The 21,978-nt window shown below is 42.3% G+C and overlaps 1 protein-coding gene across 2 annotated transcripts in view; it reads right to left on the bottom strand.

The window, feature by feature from the left end:
• The window catches only part of LOC146867068 (cGMP-dependent protein kinase 2-like), a 1,824,148-nt gene that overhangs the window by 1,440,179 nt on the left and 361,991 nt on the right, over positions 1–21,978 (bottom strand). For both annotated transcript variants that reach the window (XM_085603485.1, XM_085603486.1), the window contains exon 3: positions 18,694–18,860. In XM_085603485.1, coding sequence (XP_085459611.1) covers positions 18,694–18,860 — 167 coding nt within the window. The remainder of the gene's footprint in view (positions 1–18,693; positions 18,861–21,978) is intronic.

Below are 21,978 nucleotides of genomic sequence, written 5' to 3'. Positions count from 1 at the left end.
TGTGAACATTTGTGGAGCTATGACCGGTATGTCAAAGGCTGCATTCAAAGGGATGTTCTGGAGGTACATAATGGGAAATTGAGTAGGACTAAGAGTTTGGGCACTTTGACACTAGCCTTTTTGAAATTCAAGGATAACTGCCAGCTTCCAGGCAGGGCCGGCTCTTGGGTGGTGCGACCGGTGCCACTGCACCTGGTGCCAACTTCAGGCGGCGCCAAGTTTGCAAGTTTATTTTGGTTTTAAAAGCACCTCCCTCCAGCAATTTTCAGGCAGCCATAAACATTTTGTAGATAACTCCATGATTAATGTTCTTCCTGGAGAGAGATCAGACTTTTGACTTATTATAAGGTACCACACTGGGTAATATGCTGGCTGCAAAGAATGTGCAGATCACAAAGTGAATTTAATGTAAATAGGTCAGTGGGTTTCCGCTTTGAAAGAGACCTCCTGTTGTTACTTGCAGTTTATATATTAAAATCCAAATATAGAACAATAAATTATTAACTGCCATCAAAGTCCTGAATGCAAATTGCAAGTTATAGATTAGAGCATTAATAAATGTTGCAAAAAGGGTTCATTTGCGTAGAAATCAATTCTTATTATTAAAGAGAACCCCAGCTATTGTGTTCTATTTTCAATCCTGAGTGTGTGCTTCTCCACACCAAGCAGTCTTAAGCTATACTGCCCACCAGTATGGATGGCAGGCCACTTCTACACCTTGGAGTCCTCTGGTTTAAGTTACATTTCTCATACACTGATTTACACGTATAATTGATTGTCTCTGTGTAATGTGTGTGGAATGCAAAGTTCTCTGACACCGTAAACTCCTATGAGGGGTGCTATATAGCGAATTAAATGCATCTGAAAGAGAGTGTTTATAGAGACTTGAGGGGCACTGTTAAAATGTGGTAGTGAGGGAATCCATGGTGAAGGTGGTCTCCACCTCAACCATGGATGGGGAGGTGCCAACAAACATTGTTGCACCGTGCGCCACCAGCGCTAAAGCCGTTCCTGCTTCCGGTGTTGTTTCAAGAGTTCTTAGATCTAACACACAACCCTTGACTATATTTGCTTTGTTCCACTTTTTAATGGGGGTATAGAGAATGAGACAGGGTAGTGTTGGGCCCTGAGATGTGCACTGTATTGCTTATTGTTGTTGGTAATGTGATTTGTATAAGATCTTAGCCTGACCCTCTAATTCATTGACTCTCCCTAATGAGGTGCTACTGGAACCCAGGAGTACAAGCCAATGGCTTTAGCCATACTGTGGAATTTTATGACTAGCGATGTTTTTGATCAAGCTGTTATATGAGTAATGTTTATCAAATATTTTTGTGAAGGTTTTCAAGGATTTTATCAATTTTGTTTGAATATCTTCACGTGAATTTTATTTATGTGTACGTTTATGGCACGCGGTGCTGAATGAAGAATATGAGGAAGGGGTAACCATAAAAGCTAGATATATGCTTAAATCAACCTTCATAATACATAGAGTCAGGTATGGAAAGGTATCAACATATCTTTCATAGAAATGAATCTTTTAAGGAGGTACCAGACTGCCTCGAAGCACAGTTTCTCTTTGTGTAGAAACCACTACTCTAAAGCCTTATAAAGTCTTCTCAGGAGATGCCCCAAAACCTGGAACCTAATCCACACAACAAGGACCAAACCCTCTTACAACATTATTAAACAATGAACTACAAATATTACTGCTTGAAAGACACTTCCAATAATGAACAAATACCAAAAGGACAACAATACTGTAAATAAACATTTTAAAATCTGGACAGGAACTCTGTACTATGAATGTAACAACCAACAGTTAGCATAAATACTAAGCCCTCAATAGGAAGAGGAAAGCTCCCATAAACTCACCTAGTTAATTCTGTGCTTTAAAGTGCCTTGTGCACCTCACAAAACTGTAAATAAATATAAATAAATAAATACATTTGCCTCGAAAACAAGAGCATAGAGCGGTGCCTTTGTGCAAGATGCTAAACATCCAGCCTATTTATTCAGGATTAAAAAGATAAATGACACACAAACACAACAGTCTCTGGCCACCTTAAATGACCTTCAATAGCACCAACAATCTTGGGAACACTACTGTCTACAACTAGTGCCTCTTCAGAAAGTAATCCCCAACAACTCCATAACTTAAGGGCACTTAACTCAATCCTCTAGACTGCCAATCAGGAAGAAAAATCTCCAACCAGCAAAAGCAGCCACCTACCAACCAAATTTACAATGTCACATTCGAAGCAAAAATGGTTCACAAAGCAGATCTTACACTGATCTTCCACTTCAACATAAAACATGTGCTACAACTTTCAAATGAGCTTGTGCTCAAGCAGTGACACTATATCTGCCCTGACATTCATTTGTGAAGCCCCAAACACAACTGGATAACAATACTGCAGTGGCCATCATTGCTATTGTCACATCTCACCTGGACTATACAAACAGTGTATATCTTAGGATCCCACACTTCCTAGCCTATAGCTAGCAACAACCCCAATGAGAAATAGCAGGAACATTCCTAAACCATCACCTATATGAATGATAAACACTTTAAATTCAAGATCATTTTTGACACCCTATCAGGGACTCTAATTTCCCCACAGGATCAGCCATAAAATGATCCTATCCTCTGACCAAACAAAGCTGGAAAGATACAGAAGAAAACTCACCATTCTAGAGTGGCACTTCGACTGATCATCACACATTACAAGAAGCAGCACAGAGGTGGAACTACCTTCTTAATATGAGCAGCACAATTATGGAATTTTGCTGCATGACAAGAAATATCCTAGATCACTTGTGTTAGACCTGACATGCTTTGTGTGTTCTCCCTCAAACCTTTTGCCTTCACCCCTTCTGTTTTTCTGAATTAGATTTTATTGACACTATGGCTCTGTGCACTTCACTACTGCTAACCAGTGCTAAAGTGCTTGTGCTTTAACCCTAAAACATGGTAAAAGTGACCTACAACTCGTTGTTATATTTAAATTAATTATAAGTGCCTGGTATGTGATACTACATGGTATACAGGGCCTGTAAATTAAATGCTACTAGTGGGCCTGCAGCACACATTATGCCACCCACTTAAGTGTCACTTTAAAACTTGTCTCTAGTCTGCCACTGCACCCTGCAGTGCAGTTTTAAACTGTCATTTTGACCTGGCAAAATATTTAATACATATAAGTCACCTGTAAGGTAGGCCCATAGGGCAGGGTGTATTGCATTTAAAAAGTGAGTTATGTGGGTTTAAGTTGTACTTGTCCTAGCCGTGAAAAACTCCTAAATTTGTTCATTTACTACTATAAGGCCTATCTCGCACATTGGATAACATTAGGTTACCTTATAACATTTAATAAGTGCTATCTTTTGATTGATAGCAGGTAGAAATATCATATCTAGACAAAAGTCACTAAATTAATCCTTGCTCAACCCTCTGGTAGGTAGCTTGGCAGAAAAACAGTCAGGCTTAATTTAGAAGCAATGTGTAAAGTAGGTATGAAAAGACTTCTGGTTCCTGCTGCCTTAGTTGCCATCCAGGGTGTCTGATATTTTGTTGTGTTGTACAGTGACTGCTCAATAATTAAGGGTGTCTATTTCTTGCCCCTGTTTCCTGCAGGAGACTGACGTTCTGATTGGTAGGCAGAACTCTCCATTCGCATTATGGGGTATAAATACCATGTCTAAAATGTGGCCACCCACTTGAGTTTGTTAATCCATCTGAAGAGACAGCTGTGTTTCCAACCAGCACAGCCCAGCTGCCTGCGACAAGAGCAACCCGGACACTGTCACCTGGAGGCTGGAGGCTTTCAACCTCTCTTGCAATCCCATCCCTTCAAGATGACTTTCTAAAGTCTTGAATCCTGTAACCTAGTCATGTATCTGGTGACGCTACACCTCCTTTGCCTTGAATTCGGCCATCCTTCTCTCACCGCCACTCTACGCTCCAGCTAGTTTGGCCCATTACGTAGACCTCAGGGTAGTGCACTAGCTGGTCATCTCTCATTTATCATTTCTCCTTTCTTCAGGGGCTCCCTTTCAGATTGAATTTAAACAAAAAAGGTTTAGCAGAAGAAAAAGAAAAAAACAGGACAAATTGTGTGAGTTCCGTGAAGTAACACAAAGTAAAAGACAGTAAATGGAAGCGTTATCATCAGTGAAGAAAGTAAAAAAAAGGATTAGGATTTAGCCAAGGGGTCAGTGGTCAAACGACCCCCAAATGAACTCAGACTTCTTTCGGCAATTCTTGTTTGATATTTGCTCAAAGATTCACACCCCAAAAACTTTCTTAATAAACCTTTTTTTAAATAGAGCAATGTTTTGCCTAAGTCTAATTATACATCATGGAGAGTAGAAGAGTAAACGTGATGGTGGTCTCTGCAAGGGGCTCATGGGATTGTGGAGGCAAGCATCAAAGAACTGAAAGGGAGGGTAATAAAAGCATGCTCAATTGTAAATAATCCATGCATGGTTGCCTAAAGTAACTGTGTTCTTTTGACACAGAGTACTGCTTTTGGCAGAAGGAGTGCTTCTTACCACTAGAACATGTAGTTCCCTTCTCAAAAGGATCCCACCCATCATTCCTTCCATTGGAGCACCAGTTACACCATCTCCATGTGTCTTTCCCTCTCTCTCTTTCTCTCTCTCTCTCTCTCTCTCTCTCTCTCTTTCTCTCTCTCCCTCTCTTTCTCTCTCTCTCTCTCTCTCCTCCCCTCCCTCCCTCCCTCCCTCTGTCTCCAACCAACCTTCCTCCGGGAGTCAGTCATTTGTTCCAGTCGTCTTGTCTGATTCTCCATAGGAATGATGCCCCCAGCTCCCTGAGGTGTGGTATGATGTGAGTTCTGTATGGGATGTTGAGGGTGAGTCTAGCTGCCAGGTTCTGGACAGTTTGTAGTCTTCTGGTGAGCTGTTTGGTGATCCAGGCATAAAGGGTTTTCTCATAGTCCAACTTGGTAGTGACTAGGGCGTGAGAAACAATTTTTCTGCTGCTGTTTGAGAACTGTTAGAACTGGGGGTCTCTAGTTGGCAGAGGTAGGTACCTTTGACCAAATAGGGACCCTTGCTTCTAAGTCAGGGAAAGGGGATTACACTATTGGATAATCCCTGCTCATTCCCTTGGTAGCTTGGCACGAGCAGACAGGCTTATCTCAGAGGCAGTGTGTTAAGCATTTGTGAACACATACAGTAATACAGTGAAGACACTACAGATGGACACCACACAGATTTTATAAAAATGAGTATTCTTTATATAGACTTAACACAAGACCACAAACAACAAAAAATCCAAAATACTGTACTCAAAATTGACTTAAAGATGGTAGAAGTAACTTAGTTGCGACAAAGTTCTCACAAACATACTTTGTTTGACCTGGCACCTTGGCATGGGTCTCCCTTCCATTTGTTTCTGTTGCCTCATGTGATTTTGCTGGTGTTAGATGCTTTGGGCACTGTGCCACTGCTGTCCAGTGCCACAGTGCAAGTGCGCCCTATTGTATATTAATGTATGAATTAGTTATTCCATGATTGGCTGATTTGGTTTACTTGTCAGACCCTAGTAAAGTGCACCAGGAGTGCCAAGGGCTTGTAAATCCAAATGCTGCTGGTGGGCTTGCAGCACTGGTTGTGCCACCCACAGAAGCAGCCTGTAAACGTTTGTCTAAGGCCTGCCATTGCAGAGCCTGTGTGCAGTCTGGTACTGCCATGCTGACTGGGCAAGTGCACCCACTTTCCAGTCCCTAAACATTCCCTTTTCTTCATATCAGACACCCCTATCATTGGCCCAAGGGCAGGGTGCATTGAAGAATAAGGTAGGAAATGCCCTGGTGTGTGTGGCATGTCCTAATAGTGAATTGCAGCCATTTTTTCGTGTTTCACTATTGCAAGCTACCTGTTCCCCATAGGCCAGAATGGGCAGTTTGATTATTACATCTTATAATCCTAACTGACTCAGGGAACATGGTAGAAATTCGAGTTTAGTATGCCTGAACTCAGAATGATACAATACATCTTTTAGTGAAGTTGGTTTTCACATTCTGTGTTTGAAAATACCACTTTTAGAAAGTCGGTATTTTCTTGTCTAACCATCCAAACCTGCCTCTGCTAGGCTGTGTATTCCTTGTCTGGAGTTTGAGTGACAGGGGTTGGGGAAATTCCAGGAGACAGGGTGAGTCAGCACAGGGCTGAGTAGGGAGATCTCCATGTAGATGGGTGGGAGGAGTTGCACCTGGGACCTGAATAGGGATGTGCCTTCCCTCCACAATGCTGGTTCCACCTCCTGTGGTGCGTCTGATGTCTCTGCCCTGCACTCTGAAAAGGAAAGGAGTCTTGTCACAAAGTGCTCCAGGACTGACCAGAACTGGTTTGGGAAAGGCCTCTCTGCCTTCAGAGAACAAAGAAAAACTGGGTATAAATATTGGGACCCAAACCCAAGAACTTTAGATTACTTTGGGAAACAAGAAGAAACCTTTGCTGAGGAGCGGAACCAGAAGAGACTGAGGGGAGGCTATCCCTAAGCTTGAGGGACTGGCCTGCAGTGGATGCCTGACTGCCAAAGAAAGGAGAAAGGACTTTGTGTGCACTTTATTCAACTTGTGAAGGATCTTCAAGGGCTTGGAAAAGAGCTTGCCTCCTGCTGAAGTCTCAGGGACAACAGACTTCACCCCCCAGCTCCCCAGAGTTCTTTGGAAGTGCCTGCTGTTTTGCGAGGCTTTCTGAGGAACTGCGTGTCGCAAGGAGCTGGAAGCTCGACTCACGAACAAGAAGCATGTCGCCGAACTGCCGCTGCCGCTTCACAACACGAAGCGCCTCGCATCGCCAGAGAAGAGGATTGACGTTGCATCAGACGCTGCCGCATCACTGGGAAGCATGTCACAGAAGAATCATTGAGGCATCGTAGGTCCACCGAAGCGCCTCGCATCACCAGAGAAGAGGATTTATGTTGCATCAGACGCCGCCGCATCTCCGGGAAGTGTGTCGCAGGGCCTGTTGTGGCTCATCGCCGGAGAAGAGGATCGACGGCGCATCAGGCGCCGTCGCATCAGGTGCCGCCGCATCTCCGGGAATCATGTCGCAGGGCCTGTCGCGGCTCATCGCCGGAGAAGAGGATCGACGTCGCATCAGACACCGCCTCATCACCGGGAAGAGTGTCGCAGGGCCTGTTCCGGCTCACATCGTTGTGGAAGCAACTCGCATCACCAGGAGAGAGGATCGGCATCGCATCTGATGCTGCCGCATCACTGGGAAGCATGTCACAGGGCCTGTCGCGGCTCGCATCATGAGGATACATCTCGCATCGCTGGAGAAGAGGATCGACGTTGCATCAGACGCCGCCGCATCACCGGGAAGCGTGTTGCATCAAGAAGGAAGTGTCATCTTTGTTTCTTTGCAACGGATCTTCAACCCATCACCGTCCTTGCAACACTTTTGTTGTCTTGCGTTACGCATCTTAATGTACATTGAAATCTGAGTGTCGCATTAACCTCCTTAAGAGAACTAAGCTAAGTCTTCCATTTTAAAGTAACAGTATTGTGGATTTTTGTCGTTTGTGGTCTTGTGATAGGTCTATATAAAGCATACTTATTTGTGATATAAAACTTGTGTGGTGTCCATCTGTAGTGTTGTCACTTGATTTCTGTATGTGTTCACAAATGCTTTACACACTGCCTCTGCGATAAACCTGTCTGCTCGTGCCAAGCTACCAAGGGGATGAGCAGGGGTTATTTTAGGAGTGTACCCCCTTACCCTGACTAGACGCACGGGTCCCTATTTGTCACAGGTATCTACCTATGCCAACTAGAGACCCCCAAATCTAACATACCTGGATGCGTAACGCAAAATAGACAAAAGGCTTGCAGCGTTGGAGATGCGTTGGTTCCTTGCTTTGGGGAGAAGATGCGTCGCGCCTCAATGCTTGCGCGGAGTAGGGGATGCGTCTTGATTCTTACCGGAGAGGAGGTGATGCGTAGATTCTCGTACTGCGGCCCGGTTGCGATGCGGCAAGATGGCACCTCGATGCGATGCGACAATCCGGTGCGGTGCGATAAGATGGCGCCCTTGATGCGACGACGTGTAGATGATGCGTGCACACCTAGCGGCCGTGCGGCGAGAATGTAACTTGGGAGCTGCGACAGGCCCTGCGACACGCTTCTCTGGTGATGCGACTGTGACCTCTGCGGCGGCGTCACGCTTCTCCGGTGATGCGTCTGGTAACAGCTTTGACGAAGACATGCTTCTCTGGTGATGTGGCGGCGACTCTTGCGGCGGCGACACGCTTCTCCGGTGATGCGACGGCAACAGTTGCGACTGTGACACGCTTCTTCTCGTTGCATCGCGCTTCCAGCTCCCAGCGACACGCAGGCTTCTGCAGACAGAATTCCCAGCAAGGAAATTCAGAGAGGAGCTGGTGGTGAAGTCTTTTGTCCCTGAGACTTCAGCAGGAGGCAAGCACAAGTTCAAGCCCTTGGAGTAATATTCTGCAAGATGAGGAAATTTCTTTGAAAGTTCCTTCTCCTCTCCTTGGCACTGAAGACACCACTGTAGGCCAACCCAGCACAATGTCAGGGGGGCAGTGCAACTCCTACAACTTCCTTTGGTTCTTCTCCTTGGCAGAGGTTTGTCTTGTTGTTCCAGAAGTGATCTAAAGTCTTGGTGTCTGGGTCCCCATACTTATACTACTATTCTCTTTGTTCTCTGAAGGCAGAGAGGCCTTTGCCTAGTCCAAACCAGTTCTGGTCAGTCCTGGAGCACTTTATTGACAAGACTCCTTCTTTCCTTTCACAGTGCAGGCCAGGGACATCAGACGCACCACAGGAGGTGGTCCAGCATTGTGGAGGGAAGTAACATCCCTATTCAGGTCCTAGGTGCAGATCCTCCCACCCATCTACATGCAGATCTCTCTATGCAGCCCTGTGCTGACTCACCCTGTCTCCTAGAATCCCCCAGCCCCTATCACTCAAACTCCAGACACACAATACACAACCTAGCAGAGGCAGGCTTGGACAGTCAGGCAAGAAAATACCTACTTTCTAAAAGTGGTATTTTCAAACACAGAATGTTAAAACCAACTTCACTAAAATATGTATTTTATAATTCTGAGTTCAGGCATACTAAACTCGAATTTCTACCATGTTCACTGAGTCAGTTAGGATTATAAAATGTAATAATCAAACTGCCCATTCTGGCCTATGGGGAACAGGTAGCCTTGCAATAGTGAAACACGAAAATGGTTGCAATTCACTGTTAGGACATGCCACACACACCAGGGCATGTCCTACCTTAAACTTACAATGCAACCTGCCCTTGGGCCTACCATAGGGGTGTCTGATATGAAGAAAAGGGAAGGTTTAGGGACTGGCAAGTGGGTGCACTTGGCCAGTCAACATGGCAGTACCAGACTGCACACAGGCTCTGCAATGGCAGGTCTGAGACACACTTTGCAAGCTGCTTCTGTGGGTGGCAAAACCAGTGCTGCAAGCCCACCAGCAGCATTTGATTTACAAGCCCTGGGCACACATGGTACACTGTACTAGGGTCTGACAGGTAAATCAAATAACCCAATCATGGACTCACTAATCAATACATCAATTTAACATATGGAACACTTGCACTGTGACACTGAATAGCAGTGGCACAGTGCCTAAAGCATCTAAACCCCCAAAACATATAAAAAAAACAAAGGAGGCAATCAGAAAAAATGGAAGGGAGACTCACGCCAATGGTACCAGGTCTAATAAGAACCATTTGAATATATTCCTCAGCATTTTCAGGGTGTTGAAGCAGGATGCAGTGATGGGATTGACTTGCGCGGTCATGTCCATTTAGCTGTTGATGATGATTGCGAAGTTCCTGGCATGGATGCTGGGTGTGGAAGTTGGCCTGAGATCAGCAGGCCATCAGTTGGTGCCCCACGGCTAAGTGTTCTTGCCGAAGATCACTGTTCCTGCCTTGTCAGTGTTGAGCTTGAGACAACTGGTTTTCTTCCAATTAATTACTTCAGTCATGCAGGCGGTGAACTTGTTTCTTGTGTTTGGGGTCCTGTCAGAGAAGGAAAGAATGAACTGTATGTTGTTGATATAGGAGAGGAATTTGATGTTGTGTGCGCTGATTTCACTGGCCGGAAGTATCATGAATGTATTAAAGAGGGTGGGGCTTAACGATGAACTTGAGGCATTCTTCAGATGAGTTTGCTGGGTTCTGAGGAGTAAGGTGCCAGGATCACAACATATGTTCTATCTGTTAAGGAGCAGGTCCAATGAAGAGCGGGTCCATGGATGTCAATCTCGTGCAGGTGTCTTTTAAGAATGGGGTAAGAAACTGTTTTAAATGCTGCAGAGTGGTCTAGGAGAAAGAAGGTTGCTGTGTTTACTCTGTTGGAAAGCAGGGCAGGGTGAGTGGATGGTTTCTTGAGCTGGGGCATATTGTATTCCCAATTGTTCGGGAACGTGGCTGAGCCCATGGAGTCATTGAGAATGGGTGTAAGTGCTTCGCTGATCTGTAAGAGACCTTTGGTGAAGGTGTTGGATCAGTAGGGGCCCCTGAGTGGATCGACTTCATGGTAGTGGCATCTTCAATAGTAGTGACAGTGGCCACAATGTCACAGTCAATTCTGCAGCTGTGATGGAAGTTGTGTTGTGACACTGACGGGGTCTAGTTGAGGGTCAAAGTTGAAATATATTTAGAGGTGATTTTGTTACAGAAGAATTCTGAGAGTTGTTGCAAAAGTCTTGCAAGGGGGTGATGTTGTTGAGCAAATCTTTGATGATGGCGAAGACTTCCTTGCTGCTGTTTGTGCTGGCATGGATGTGATTTACAAGATCTGCGCATTTGGTGTTCCGTATCTGCATCCTAGGAAGAATTTGAAGATGCCTTTATCTGTGCTATCTTGATTTTTTCTCCATTTGTGCTCCAGTTGCTTGTTGTGTTGTTTTGTCAGCAAGTGGGTAGATAGTTCTTTAAGGGCATATTGCAGAATTATCATTCCCACAGAATTTAAAAGTTGAGCAGGAACAGTGTAAGGCTGGGGTATTTCACCCAGAGATTTAACCCAATGAAAAAAGGCAAATTATCTGGGCATAATACACTGAAAAACATGAGCGAATCAGCATGGAAAGTAACATTTGATTAATTGAAAATGGAAATGCTGTATTGGGAAGGGGAGCAAGTGGTAATGGGAGACTTCAATGGTGTTATGGACTACAGCATTGACACAACCAGATGTGGGGCTACCCATAGAATGCGGAAGACACGGGCAGCAATTGTAGAATTGGGGTGCCTGCAGTTCATTAGGGATGTATGGAGATATTTGTATCCAACTATTCCGGGATATATGTATTATACTGCCATACACCGACTCTATTCTAGAATTGATATGGCATGGGTGTCCGATCAAATAATGCTGACGTCAGATCTGGAAGTATGCCCCCGCGTCACGTCAGATCATAATCCTATATTATTATTATTTAGGACCATAGCGGGATGTAAGACACTTAAACGTTTTTCTTTTCCTAGATACTTACTTTCAGATAATGTATACTTAGCTAATATTGGGAAACAGCTTGATTTATTCTTTAAATAAAATATTGGGTCAACCTCTCCGTTTATGGTATGGGATACTTGGAAAGCAGTTACTAGAGGCGTAACCCAACAATATGTATGGCAACAGAAAAACGCACGTAAAATTGCAAGTAAGAAGGCTATTCAAGCCATGCGTAGAGTGGAAGAACAACATGCAGAGGCAGTCTTGTCTGGTACTAACAATCAAGAACAACTGCTTCTCTCCTTAATAGATTTGAGACTAGCTACAAAGAAGACATTTAGGGAGAGAATCGCAGCAAGATTTAATAAATATTGTTTTACGCAGTATGAATATGGCGAGCAAATAGGCAAGATTCTGGCCCATAAGGTCGCAGAGGATCGGGCTGACTTAGATTAGAGCTGTAAAGGGGGCCAATGGCATTTCTTACTCACAACCTCAGGAGATTTTAGAACAATTTTCCACCTATTATCAAGAGCTATATACTCCAACTATTGCACCGAAAGAGGAAGACATACAACGGTATCTCCAGGGTAGATACTTATCAACTTTGAATGAAGAAGCATCAGCCTTATTGGAAAAGGATATCTCAAAGGAAGATATAGACTTGTCAATATCCTCTCTACCATCAGGTAAGGCGGCTGGGGAAGAGTCTATACCCATCGAATTTTATAGGCTTTTTAAAGACCTTCTAACTCTACCGTTTAGACTGGTTATACATAAGTTTATTGGCATAAGTGGTAAAATACCAGAGTCATGGAACATGACCCAGATAGTCTTTTTTCAGAAAAAAGATAAATCCCCTGATGAGTGCGGCTCGTGCCGGCCAATGTCACTTTTCAATGCCGACGTCAAAATTTTCGCAAAAATACTCGCGAATCGCCATGCCCCTGTTATGCCGGGGCTGGTATCTCCTCAACAACATGGTTTTATTTTAGGTAGGGATACTACAGCCCACGTCAACATGGTGGTCGGTGCTTTCGATATGGCAGGGAAGATGTCAATTCCCCTTGGTATTAGACACCAAAAAGGCTTTTGATAGGGTGGGCTGGGACTTCCTGTGGGCCATACTCACAATGTTTGGTGTTAAGGGACAATATAAACAATGGATCCAAGCTTTATGTAATAAATCTCAAGCTAAACTAGTATACTCATGCTTACAATCATCAACTTTTTCGATCCTCTGCGGTACTAGGCAGGGTTGTCCCCTCTCACCTTTGTTATTTGCTTAATACATCGAACCATTTATTTATGCTTTGCAGTCTAATTCTCAAATTACGCCATTAGTGGCAGGTGTAACTCCTCTTAAAGTTATTGCCTATGCAGACAATATTGCGGTTTTCACAACAGAACCAGCCAGAGCAAGAAAGGTAATTGAGGATGAAGCAGTCAAATTTGACTCTATCTCAGGGCATAAATTAACACAAATTCTTCTTAATTTTAAGCCGGGAGAATCAATCTATGGGGTTTGCTCTGTAGCACCTTATTTAGGGGTTAAGCTCTCTATTCAGATAGACAGGATATTTTCTTTGAATTACAAATCTTTATTGAAAGATACAGCTACATCTTTAAAGAACTGGCATCAATTGCCTATCGGTATTATTGGACGCTCCAATATCATTAAAATGAATATATTACCCAAATTTTTATATCTATTCAGATCTATTCCTTTGCGGGTTCCAAACTCTTTTTTTTAAGAGATTAGGGAGAGCTCTAAGCAGCTTCATTTGGGGCAATAGAAAAGCTCGGCGAGCAATAGATTTGTTAAAGCTTCCATATAAGCAGGGAGGGCTGGATTTTCCTGATTTTAAAATGTAAATTTTGGTCTGCCTTTGCTGGTCATTTTCTTAGTCTTTTAAACCCTACTCATGCGATTCTTTTCATCAATTCATGTTGGGGGAGGATAGTAATATGCTTTTGTTTAGAATCAATGACCCGAAATATTTTAAAATAGTCAAGTTTAAGACTATACGGGATAGTATATATATATATATATATATATATATATATATATATATATATATATATATATATATATATATATGCCACAAGGAATCGCCTCAACAATAGCACAACGTGTATGCGCAAGAGACGAACACGGACCCAGAAATAAGTGCTAGTGGTTTTTATTCAATCCAAAACCCAATAGCCGCCATGACGCGTTTCGGCCTACCAGAGGCCTTGATCACATGACGCTGTCTCGGGAAGCCTGAGCTTTTAAAGTGCAAGTGCTAAGGTTGATCATGACATCCTCACAATGAACATAGATGACAGAATAAAACATCATGTAATATACATATGTGCAAATTACGTAAACAATTGTAAACATTGTTTCGTTCTTCCTCTAATAAACTTTCTATGCCATCTAATGAGTGTATAATACAGAATCATGTAAAACAGCAAAAAAAGGTTAAGGGAGGGAAAGAAAACGGGCCATAGAGGTGTTAAGATATATAAAATATATAAAAAATTCATTGGGTCAGGAATATTAGGACAATATGTACAGTGTAAGCAGTCCATAAAGAAAACCAACAATTTTTGTGAATGCCCATGCCAAAGATCCATATAAATAAATAAATAAAACATGGACCCCAAAATTTTGTGTACACACGACAAAGGCATGAATAAAGAGGCCTAAAGTGGATCACTCCATCAATAATATAAAAGTCGAAACGTGTGGTTTGCAAAGGCATCCTTGATTATCTACTGCCTGCACAAGTAGACATATATAACTGGATAAATCCGGTTATGACTCTACTCAATCATACCTAATACCAATTTAGCCAAAAAGAAAGAATTTGCGAGGCAATGTACGCGTAATTATGTTCAAAGTGTCAGTGCGATCATAATAAAAAAATATATTCTTATGTGACATAGTGGTGACTTGTGTAAGGAGGAAGCATAAAAGTAAAACGAACAAGATATATAACATATGAAAGAAAGATGGATGTTGCTATCAATGTAACCAAAGACTCAGGAGGGATATTTCTTATTCATATTAACAATTGAAGATTACAGAACATGTAAGTAACAAAAATGAAAATGAAATCAGAGCCAGGTATAGAAGTCCTCACTCGAGTTTAACCCATTAGGTACCTTAGAGTCAAGCTCAAGAATGTACCTTGTCTCCAATCTTCTGAGCATAGCTTCCCTATCACCTCCACGTCTAAGTGGAGGTATTGTGTTGATGACAAAGTAGCTAAGGTCCTCTAGGTTACTGTTGTGTTTGTCACCGAAGTGCCTGGCTACTGGGTATGCTGCGTCGTGATTTATAATAGCTCTCATGTGCTGGAGTATACGTTTGTGCGCCTGCAATTTGGTACTCCCAACGTATTGCAGGCCACACGTACACTCCAGCACATAAACTGCAAAATCGGTCCTGCATGTGAGTTTCTTAAGGATTTTGCAGGGAGTGCTGGAGAATGGAGAAATGTAGGTAGTCATACTTTTACCTAGGGAACAAGCCTTGCAAGCGGAGCATTTAATGAATCCCTTGCTGGCTTGCAGCCAATTACCTGTGTTGCTCTTTAGTTCAGGACTGCTCTTAACTAGCATGTTGCTCATAGAGCGAGCCTTCCGGAAAGTTATGGCGGGGTTGTTTGCTACACTATTGCCAATCACGGGGTCAAGGCGAATCAACGACCAATTTTTCTTGATGATTTTGCGCAAGTTGTTGTGCTGGCGACTATAAGTTACAATTAGTCTGGGTGTATCATCTTGAATGGATACCGAATTGGGAGAGACCTCAGAGATGGAACTAATAGTGTTGAGACCCAAAATCTGATCCCTGACTAGAGCCCTAGTCCGGGACATAGCTTTCTCAATAATCGTTAGAGAATAACCCCTGGCAAGGAACCTGAGCTTGCTGTGTTCCTGAGCTACCCTGCAGTGTTCATCGGTACTACAAATCCGTCTTATGCGCAGCATCTCCCCGTAGGGGATGCTGCGTATGAGGTGGTCAGGGTGATGACTGTGTGCGTGCAACACGGTGTTACCCGCAGTTGCTTTGCGGAACAGTTTGGTGTGTAGTTTACCCTCGGAAATGAAGACCTCCACATCTAGAAAGTTAACTCGAGTTTGACTCAACTCGGCTGTGAATTGTAGGTTCAGCTGATTAACATTAATGGCTTGAATGAAATCGGAGGCTGATGTTTTTGACCCATTCCAGACCACGAAAAGGTCATCTATATAGCGATGCCAGGCAATGATGTTGTTAGTCATGACATCGCTATATTCTTTATGGAGGACTTGCTCCTCCCACATGCCCATGTGTAAGCACGCGTAGCTTGGGGAAAAGCAAGCCCCCATTGCCACGCCTCTTAGTTGCTGGAATACAACATTCTGGAATAAAAAAAAGTTGTTGTTGAGGCAGATGTTAATCATGGCCGATATCATTTTACAGTGGTCCATCATGTAAATGGGTTCAGTTTTGAGAAAGTGTTCCACCGCCTTGATGCCATCATGGTGATGGATACTGGTATACAGTGCGGTTACATCCAAAGTGATTAACCAGTATTCATCCTGCCACTCAATATCACTGATCTTCCTCAAAAAATCGTTAGTGTCTTGTATATAAGAAGGTAGTCTCTTCACGTACTTTTGTAGGAAAAAATCAATGTATAGTGAGGTCTTTTCCAAAATACTACCCCTGGCCGAAATGAATTGTCTCCCAGGCGGTTTAACTGCGTTCTTGGGTATTTTGGGGATCAGGTAGAAAACCGGCATGATAGGATGATTCACCTTCAAAAATTTCAATTCCTCAATACTGAGGAGACCTGCACTCTTCCAAGCCAATAACATGTTATAAAAGTCACTCCAAGCTGCTTTCACCACTTTCCACTCGCTTCTTTTGTAGCACATTCTGTCATTCAAGTGTAACAAGGCCTCTTCCACATACAACTGTCTCGGCCACAACACAACGTTACCTCCTTTGTCCGATTGTCGGACGATGATGTTATCATCATTTTGAATCTTCTTCATCAGTTGCCCATAGCCATGGTTCCAATGCTGTTGGGTCTGCCGGGCACCTTTGACTGATTTGTGCAAGGATTTCAATTGGCAAGTTACCCTCTCATTGAAAATTTCTATATTGTCATGGACCATGATGGGGTTGAAAGTGGACTATATATATATATATATATATATATATATATATATATATATATATATATATATATATATATATATATATATATATAGCGAGCTATCTCTTCTAGATGTAATATATAATTTTATCATGATAAACTTCCCCTATGGGGCAATCTGCTATTCCCAGAGGTGTTCCAAGATGTTGCTAGTAAACGCTGGGCTAGTTATGGGATTATCTGTCTTGGGGATCTTTTCGATTATAATGGCCTTGCATCCTTTAAGAACTTGCAGGTGCGGTTTAAGCTACCTGATCATATGCTCTTTAAATATCTCCAAATTAGGGATTACTTTTCGAGACATCTAACTCTGAGAAAAACGACTAATTCTGAGATCTGGGATTGTTTGCATAAGATGAAGACAAAATCTCTGATAAACCATATGTATAAATGCCTTATTAATTATAGACAAAGTGATTGTGAAAGATTGGCGGAACGCTCGAGTAAGACTCTGGGGATAGGGGTTACTTCATTCACCATAGAACAAGCACAAAGTATCATTGATGACTCAGTTCATTCTATCAATTGGCGGCTACAGCAATTTTGAACTATATGGCAATTGTATTACACGCCAGAAAAGATAGCTAAATGGGCTCTGCCCGGTTCAGTCAGTGCCCGGACGAAATGTCCTAAATGCGATCTGCATGCGGCTAGTATAACTCATATGTTCGCAACATGTCTGGAATTGGAGCTATTCTGGCTGCATGTGGGTCACGTATTCTCAATGAGATTGGGGATTGATTCACCTGTTTCAGTCATGGAAATTATGATTGGTTTTGAGAATACGAATTATAGACTTACGCGCCTATCTTCAATACTACTTGTAGCCGCTAGGCTGGTAATTGCCCCGGTATGGATTGCTCCAAAACCACCCTCTATTAGTGATTGGTGGATGTTGGTTCGGGAAGCGTATGAAATGGAATATGCATTGGAAAAAATATGATAAAATTAAATGCAATATGGGGGCTTCTATTTTAATACAGGTCTATGTGATTGTAATTGGATTTGATTTCGGTATTTGTTATGCTTTTGCAATTTTGTGTTGCTCAATGATCTATATCATCCAGTTTTCAACACTTGCGTTATGTTTTTTTTGTTATTTTTTCTCCATGTAAATATGTGTTGAGTTTGTTGCCCTCTTGTTGACAAATAAAAAGTGTTTTTAAAAAAAAAAAAAGAGGAAAGTAAAATTTCTGCAAGGTATACTCCAATAAATGCATAATACCTGCTCAGCGCTCCCTACCCCATATCGGTGATTGCGAGGGATAATGTGTATAATGATAGACCATTCTTAATGGGGGCATTTTATGTGAATCTAGTATTACTCGAAGTTTCACTCTCATCAATTGCAACAAACAGGCAAAAGGATTTTTTTGCAAAACAATGTAACATTTGTGGGATTTTGATTGTCCAGTGTTTCAAGTGATTATATAAGGGTGTGATGATAAGTGAAAGCACCCCATGAGTAAGGTATTTTATCACAGAGTACCTGCTTTCCGTTCCTTCAAAGACCCTGGCTGGAACTGTATTCCCCCACATGTGAAAGTTTGTTTCAAGAGTTTGTGTGTAATATTTACTTCTAAGAAAGAATAAATCTTTTAGGAGGGTTGCATTATAACTGTGATCATATATCGGGACAGGAGAGTGTTAAGTATATTATGAGATTTGAAAAGCTTGTATGTTGAGAATCACCCCCCCTACTTACCCCATGACCCTTTTTCCCGTCAGCTCCTTCCTGTTCCCTCCTGCCAGTATTTTCATATTCAATTAATGATGCTATACAGTTTTTAATTTTATTTTGTTTTGATATCCTGCTTTAGATTCGTTGCTTATGTTTAAGCTGTGGACAGTAGGACAAGGCTTCCTGTTGGAAACATCTCCTGGGATCAACTTGATGAGCAGACAGTGTACCAATACTAGTGCAAGTTTGATCAATGTGGTTTTCTTGTTTGCAAGTGCAATACGCTCAGTTTGATCCGTGTGGGTTTCTTGTTTTCTTACCAGACAGGACATAGAGATGGTTTCCTGCTGCCCCTTCCTGGATGACCACCTGCGCCTGGGTGTATGTTCTCTCATACATGCAGTCCACCATGCGTCGCACGTGCGAGGCTTCCAGTTGTCTCAGGAAGTCGTTACTCATGATGGCGCCCGTGATCAGCTTCTTGACACTAAAATGATAATAGCAAAACAATGTTAATTTACTTTATCCAGCTATTCCTTGCACATTTGCTTTTCCACATTCCCGAACCTGGCATAGATTGTTGTGCATTTATAGTACTGGAAAGAGCAATAGACATAGCAGAGAAGCAGAGAGCTACAGCCTGATATCAGTTATATTCAGCCCCTCCCCTGAGGACCGAGCACAAGCAGTAATATTTGTGATGCTTTTTGTGTGAGGAGGCATCTCCTTGTGATCGTTAGCCACTCCTCATGATTGATTCAAGCACAAGCTTCTTTAAGAACCATTTTTAGATCTGCTGTGCATTTTTCAGCTCCCGGCTATGTCAACCACATAACTTAGCATAGTAATACTTTGACCCAATCATTACCTTGATTCATTATTTTCTGGATTGGACCATTACTTGAATCTGACAATTACTTCAAGTGACCATTATTTTACATGGCTCTCATGACCAATTCAGCTAGCATTAGATTTAGAAAAGTATAAAAGCTGTTATAGTCATCTGTCATTTGGGCTGCCCTGTTCCTCTCAGATAGAAATGACTCATAAAGGGATGTTTCACCTAGTAAACTTTGACCTCGTTTCTGCAGTAGACTAAAAGTCCCTCCTAACTGGTCTGGACTCCTGGCATGGACTCCTGTTTTAATAAGGCATCAACCTTTGATGAAAGAGTGACAACAACTGGAGACCAAACCTACAGGTGTGGAAGACTGTAGAAAGGGAAGAAGGAAAACCTGAACTTCGACTGTATCTAATTGAATACATAGCTGTAGGTAATTGGGTTATTCGTTGTGCAGAATGTGATGCCTGCACAAGTAATAGGTTCACAGTTTCTCCTTATGTGAACCAAGCACCCCAATGTAGCACTTAACTCTCAAGGTAGTGAAGCAGAGCAGTCGAAGGTCTACTGAGGGGAGGTGGTGTAGGCTAGTAATCACCATTCACTGGCACACAATAATAACATTGCATGATTGTCCAGTCAGTTCTTATTCTTTAGAAAAAGGAAAAGTGCATTTATTATACACACACAGACACACACAAACACACACACATACACACACTCTACTAAATATTATGCATTAAATTACAAATGTATCCATAAGGCAGATACAAAAATACCTTGGATTATTTTATGAAATCATATTTGAACTCAAAGGGACATGACCCTCAAAATCACAGTGCCCCCAACCTATACCAGACAACACATTACAATATAGGGTGGTATCACTTTAGATCAAACAGGCCTATTGGCTTTATCAAGGGTTTACCATTGGGAACGCCGGTTCTTGTTCTCATCTAATTACCTACAAGAACCCACTCAGGTCGCCAGGATCTTTTTACTTGCCTAATAGCGTAGAGGGAAGAAACACAATTATCAAATCGTATTTACCGCAATTTGACATCTCAGAAAAGAAGACTCATGATCTGGGAGGTTGATCGTTTATTATCAGCAAAAACATCTGAATATATAGGCACCTCAATACAAGGCACAAAAGATAAATGGGGACTAATACAAATGCCAGTCTACGAAGTATCCGCATACGACTAAAGATAAACAGAATTACAGCTTCCAAAAGCATCAAGTACCCTATAGCAATTGTGATATCAAAGTTCACAGTCATGAATCAAATCATTACTGTCCCTACTCTATTCTAAGGTGACATCCCTACTCAACATTCCCTTTCAGGTGAGGATCGCATAAAAGGTGTCAGCAGTGAAACTTCCTAAGAAGTCTTCACCATATGAGAGCTCGATCTGTGATGCTCCTTTCGGTCCCTCTCCTAAGTCTCGTCTGCCCAACCCACGGGGCTCTGTCCCTCATACAAAACCCCAAAAACTGTACACGCCCTTCAGCACACCCCTCCAGGCAGCTTATTCCTTCAGTATATTTCCATTTGGATCCTTTCATCTTCCTTTCCATGAATTCGACCTTGGGTCCCAGGCCTTCTCTGTACCAGGAGTTGCAACTTTACATTCCAATCCACTCCCTTCATGTCTACTCCTTCTGTCTCCATTCCATTCGAACAAAGACTCATTCTAACTAACGAGCTACATGGCCTTGTACCTGCAGCCAAATGCTGAACAGAAAAATCCCTAACATCATGAGGTTTCACAACTCTCTGCATTTTAAGCTTTGCTAAAATCCTGTCATCTTAATAAAGCATGGCTAAAATAAACGAAGTTCTTCACTTTACATATATGGTTAGGCCTAAAACTAAACACACTACAATTACCAATTCTAATTATTCGTCTCATACTTAAGAGAACTACCTTCTTCATTCCTCTAACATGACTTAATGTCTCTTAATGCATGACATTTTTATACTAAGCATTATACATATACCAATGCATTTCAAAATAACAAGTGGCCTTTCTCTTCTCTCGAGGCCTGTTTTACTTTTCTACTTTTCTATTTCAATGAATACATTTCCATTATACTTGGATAACATGCTCAGTTATATGCGGGTGCGGACTAACAATGAATATGGTGCACCCCTACAATTTTCGCATCAGCAACGCTCTATCAGTTCCCCCCTTTGATGACAACTTGTCATCACACAAATCCATTCATACGGAGGTGGTAATCAACGCATTTTGTCGGAAACCCTCCATTCTTTTTAGATCCTGATACTGGTTATCTTGCATATGCGCCATTCGTCTTCATATCCCTTGAGAATCCTCTCAGCTCTGTTTCCTCGGTACCACTGGTACGCTCTCACAAGTCCCCACAAACAGATCACACAAACCACCACAATCAAAATTGGTTTCAGCACATACCCAAGAATTCCCTTTCCGAAATCTGCAAACCAGCTTCCCACATGTCCAAATCCTTTTCCAATCTTCTCCCACACATTCTCTTCTGCCAATATTGCAGCTTCTTCATGAAGTGTGGCAATGTTGACTATATATTTCCTCAGCTCTTTGCTGTTGTCTGGAATATACGTGTAACATTCTTGAACCTTCAACAATTTACAGACTCCGCCCTATTTTGCCAATAATACGTCTAATGCAAGACGATTTTGTAAAACCATTGTCCTGATCGATAACATCTCTCCATCCACCAGCAACAATGACTTCGCTGTGTTCATTGACAACTCATCAAC

The sequence above is a fragment of the Triturus cristatus genome, chromosome 1_2, assembly GCF_964204655.1.
Source record: "Triturus cristatus chromosome 1_2, aTriCri1.1, whole genome shotgun sequence".
Lineage (NCBI taxonomy): Eukaryota > Metazoa > Chordata > Amphibia > Caudata > Salamandridae > Triturus > Triturus cristatus.
This window is presented reverse-complemented; position numbering and strand designations above follow the sequence as displayed.